The sequence below is a fragment of the Anopheles darlingi genome, chromosome 3 (genome assembly GCF_943734745.1).
Source record: "Anopheles darlingi chromosome 3, idAnoDarlMG_H_01, whole genome shotgun sequence".
Classification (NCBI taxonomy): Eukaryota; Metazoa; Arthropoda; class Insecta; order Diptera; family Culicidae; genus Anopheles; species Anopheles darlingi.
Window position 1 is genome coordinate 43,785,939 of NC_064875.1, and position 5,000 is coordinate 43,790,938.

At 46.2% G+C, this 5,000-nt stretch overlaps 1 protein-coding gene across 1 annotated transcript in view; it reads left to right on the forward strand.

Annotated features, from left to right (window-relative positions):
- Positions 1-5,000, forward strand: part of LOC125956477 (unconventional myosin-XV) — a 31,318-nt gene that overhangs the window by 4,129 nt on the left and 22,189 nt on the right. Inside the window, exon 2 of the mRNA XM_049688391.1 lies at positions 4,215-4,470. Within this exon, the coding sequence (XP_049544348.1) occupies positions 4,345-4,470 (126 nt within the window). The 5' untranslated portion in view covers positions 4,215-4,344. The remainder of the gene's footprint in view (positions 1-4,214; positions 4,471-5,000) is intronic.

Here is a 5,000-nt window from a genome sequence, read left to right on the forward strand (position 1 = left end):
GCGCGTGGTGTCAGTGTTCCGTTGTGTGTTTTTTTTTTTTGGTTGGCTAAGTTTTTTTTATTTTCGTTGGCTTGAAAGCCTAGTTCAGGTGTTTCCCATATCCGCGCATGCAGTCGCGTCACGTCGCCCTTGAACTGCCCTCCCTCCTTCAAGGGTGGGTTTTGTCTGCGTGGAAATCCGCGTACGCCCTCATCGGCGTGACCACAAAACTGGTCGCTCTGTACCGTATTTATTGTTGTGGTGTGCGAGGTGAACCCACAATAGGGGACCACCACATTTAATGACAAAAGGAAGACACATACACACATCGTACGCACCGCCGTAACATTGACCATTTCCACAGCGGAAAATCCGTCATTGACATTGAAATACCATATGGATTGTCTAGCGGGTAGGCAACGAAATGGCATTCGGCTAACTACCGGTGAAGGTTGTTTCCGTACCGATTGTCGATCGGTTACCTGGTTACCACCGGTGATGACATCTTCGGTCTCTGCGCAGCGATAACAGTAGCGTCAACTTGTAATCGTCTATTCTATTTGCACAAGAAAGAAAAAAACGAAAATCATTTCACAATAGAGAGTTCACATAAGAAAAAAATCGCCCTACAAAGCGAAAGAAAGATGTTTCGCGCCGCGTTATGAAACATAATTACGAGTCAACAGGTACGGCGCCATTAGAAAACATGTCCATGTTTCGTTCCGCAAGCAGCAGGTCGCAAACAATGGCCGGCATCTGTCGGGAAGCATAATTGAATCGTTCAATTACTCCTTGAATAGATTCAATTTTTCTCCCCAGTTTTCCAAAGCCATCCCCCAAATGGCTGACCGGGGGGCACGCACACTCTACAATCAACACAGGGGTGGTCACTACCTCGCTACCTCGCTTTCCGGTGGAGTGGGGGGCCGGGGAGCGAAGGTAAACAGTTAGATAATTTCCTCGCCTCCAGACTCCAGCATAGAGGGGAGTCTCTCTCTCTCTCCCTGTATTGGCATTGTTTCAATCTCGATCGGACAGTTTAATTCAATTAGTGATAATGATTGTTGCAAAATCGGTTGCATGTTTGTGACCGATTGACCACCGGCTGCCCGAAGGCCTGGCTTCCGGTTTTCCCCAAAAAAAACCCAAAAATTCCCTTCACAAAATCCCCTCGGTCTGAGGCCGAGACGGCGCCTCACGCACACGTGCGTAAATAGAAATCTATTGTTTTCCATCCGCCAAAAACGTGTGAAGATCGGGCAGGTTGAAGGAAGGCCGGAGATGAACGGAACGGAGTTTCACTCCTCACCTGCCTGCTCTCGGTAGGGTTTCCCGATTCCCGCTTCCCGAGACACCATAGACCGCCGGACTGCGTACAGATAACTCGCGAAGAGCTGCGGCCGCGGCGATTTGTTTCACCGATAGTTTCACCAATAAAATCATCGATCAATTTACTGGCTTCCCCAGTTGACTGCCCTCATTAACGGTGCGAAGCCAGCCAGCTCCACGTTGCTTTACGAGGTGTAGGATCGGTTTGTTCGGACTACGGTTAGACACACACACACACGCGCGCGCGCGCGCTATAGGTACACAGTTGGTCACGAAATCGGCGATGGCTCATAACGTATGCACAATATATGCATGCGATCATGCGATTATCGCCGGGCAGGATCGGTTGTAGTTGCTTGGTTGCTTCCTTCCCGGCCGCGGCACCGGTGCGGCCAGTGCGCACCAACGAAAACCGCAAGTACCATCGCCTTATGTGAGGAGCCATTCCAAATCGATTTAACGCCGCTTAAGTAAATGGCCGGTGGAAAACCATTCCGCGATGCGCGATCGTTTTTAGGCCAACTTTCGATAAATCTTCGAATGCGCACTGGCCCCTGGCTGGCTGGCTGGCTGGCTGGCCGGCTGGCTACCAGTGGAGTGTGCACCGTGTGCCGTGCTGTGCTATGCCGTGCGTTGTGTTCATGTCATTGCGAAACACGCGCAACATGACAGCGATGGGGTTTTAATTGTCCGTTGCTTTGGCAGCATACGAACGATCAGTTGATCGCGTTAAGCGGCGCAAAAGAGCAGATCAAATTCGAGTTATAGTGCATCGTTTTGATCGGTGGATGATCGGCTCTTTGGTATGTGTTTGTGGTTAATCGTATTACAAAAGACGACGTGTCTTTAGTCACCGCTCAAATACTTGCTGCTGTATGAAATGGTTATCTGTGTTAAATCGCTTTGTAGAAACACATTTGAGAAGCGAACAGAGTATCGATGGTTTCATATGTGCGATAGTTTATGCCGCAAGAATAACAGGAATCACCTGTTTCGCCAGATTGGAAAACGATCCAGTATTTCTGCGTATTACAGCAAACACAAAATAATGTTGGACACCTGCGTACTAGTGTATTGAAATGTAGTGTTGCCCTAATTAACAGAAGCCGGTTTTGGTTCGACTGTGGTAGCCACTCTGCTGGTTTCGTTCCGTTGGGGTATTCATTAAGATAGAGATTTTTATAAAATGAATCTCGAAATCGCGAACATACTCGCGAAGGCAAGCTTACTATCGACCAACTACAGTGGAATACTTACAGTTAGGTGAGATGTGAGATTTTCAGAAGAGTGTCTGTTTGCTGGTAGACACGCATGTTGAGCCACGCTTATACACAAAAGGAACTTCATTACATTTGAACTCATTAATGAGAGAAGGTATTGTTCTGATTGTGCAATGCACGGACTTCAAATATTTCCGAAAAAGGTTTTTAAGCATTTAATGGAGCTGTTTGAATGATTAATTATTGCAGCATAGCAGTGATAATGACGAATGCCTTTTAAACGATGTCTCAGCTGGTGTTACACGATAAACATTTGTGATTGGGATGATGATGATTTCATGATTGCAAGTCACTCTTCCATCTAAATGGATCTGACAGACACGAATGATAGTGGAGATAAGTAACTGTCCAGAATTCTACCATCCAACTGGTAGCTTTCATTAAACGGTAGCCATTTCTTGTCAGCGAAGATGTACTGTCCAGGCAGAGATCGAATTTGATCTATTTGTAGTTCACACCGCCAGTTGCTGATGGTGGATAATGCGATTTGGCTATAGAAAATCTTAAACATCCAACTGCTATGAGTTAATTAATGGCAAGGACTGCAATTCGCTCAATCACGATTGCGTGTTGTAGATACATACAGTTTGATTTGCTACATTTTCATTTGTAATGTCATTGTAATGAGTATTCAGACTTTTTCCAAAAATATTTTCTAGTTGATGATCACAAACCTTTTTATTTTTTTATGAAACTGGTAACTGAAAATTAATCGAAATCTTTGCATTTGGATGAATGAAGGTATATCTCACGTTGTTTAAGAAGTACTTCTTTAAGCCGGCTACGTACATTCTTCACCTGAATGATGTTCCGACGCTCTTCATTTTCTGTTCCCATTTAATTTTCGCTGATTAATTCCCAATTAAGGACATTTAGTTACACTTGGTTCTTTTCGGGCTTTGTAGTTTGAGATTATGGCTTGATGGTCTACTACCTTCAACACTTTTAGCTTACCCAGGAACCGATCGTTTACAGTGCGGCATGTTAACTGTACTTGGAAATTTGACTTACAAAGCTTAAAAACTTGATTAAGTAGCAGTGGGTACTAGCAATACAACGAAACTGGAGGTTTACAGATCTTTCCACTGGGAGTAACGCAAACATCAAATTAATGTGCCTCACTGTTTAAGCTGTACGATAAGAACAGAACTCGATCCGTGCAAATACTCAATACGTTTAAAGCAATAAAAAAGCTATTGCACGGTTCTATCTAAAGAAGAAACAACTGAAGGCGACCTTCAAAGAGCATGGAACTAGAGTTGTGAACGTTAAGTCGGTGTCGCTTGCGATGGCTACCAGCCGCAACGCACGGAACGATCATAAAAGCTCACTCACTTTGTACGCCTAATTGATTTATTATACACTACCCCCGATTACACAATTAAACATATGAATGTGTAGATTAGCCCCGGGCGGCTTTGTTATGATACATCCAACAAACGATGCCCCTCGACCAGGAAGTGCCGAAATTTCATTGTCCAGCATCCGCCCTTTCAAACAACAATAAAATCACTCTATTTGCTCTTTCAACACACCGCTCTACACTACGAATGATAAAGGATAGCACCCACAAACATCGCACGCGGTTTGATTAATCTCGTCTCGTTTCTTCCTTATCACCAACAGGATTAAGTTAACCTAGTGACATCGAAACGCGAATCGACGACGACGTGTTCGGCACGGCATAAGACGCGAAAGAAGGACAGAGGAAGCAAAACAGGAATAACGCTGCGGAACAACACGAACCACCAGCACGATGGACTGGTCCACCGGGGACCTGGTGTGGTTCGATCCTGGCCTTGGTCACCCACTGCCAGGTGAGATCCAGGAGGTTCACCGTGCCGCCCAGATGATCATCGTCCAAGCACTCATCAATGGCAAGGTAAGCGTGCGGGGTTAATCCATGGGGAACATGGTCACGAAGGTGGTGGAAAACCCATGGCCAGGGCCACCACGGACACACACACGCAAGCGACCGACAGATATATGCGCATTTCTACGAGTGAAATGCAGATTTTGGGATCAAAACCTCATGCCACATGCCGCTCCGTGTTGTCTGCCAACTATTACTAGCACTGCTACTACTACTACTACTACTACTGCTACTACTGCTACTACTACTCCTACTGATTGGTAGAGGCGGCGTTGTTGATGCTCGCACGAAACCGAATTGGCAATGATGCGGTGTGTAGCGTGGCTGCGCATCGATGTGTTGGCCGCCGGTGGTCAAACTAGTTTTGAACGCGTCAGCAAACACCCTCAGCAGCAGCAGCAGCATCGGGAGGGAAGGATGGTGCGTGCAGTCCTCCGGCACGCTTTTCCCTCGGCATGCGGTGCAAAGGAAATGCAACCAAGCCGCATGATACGATTGATCGTAATGGGTTGCAGTTGGGCTGCTGTTGCTGCTGTTGC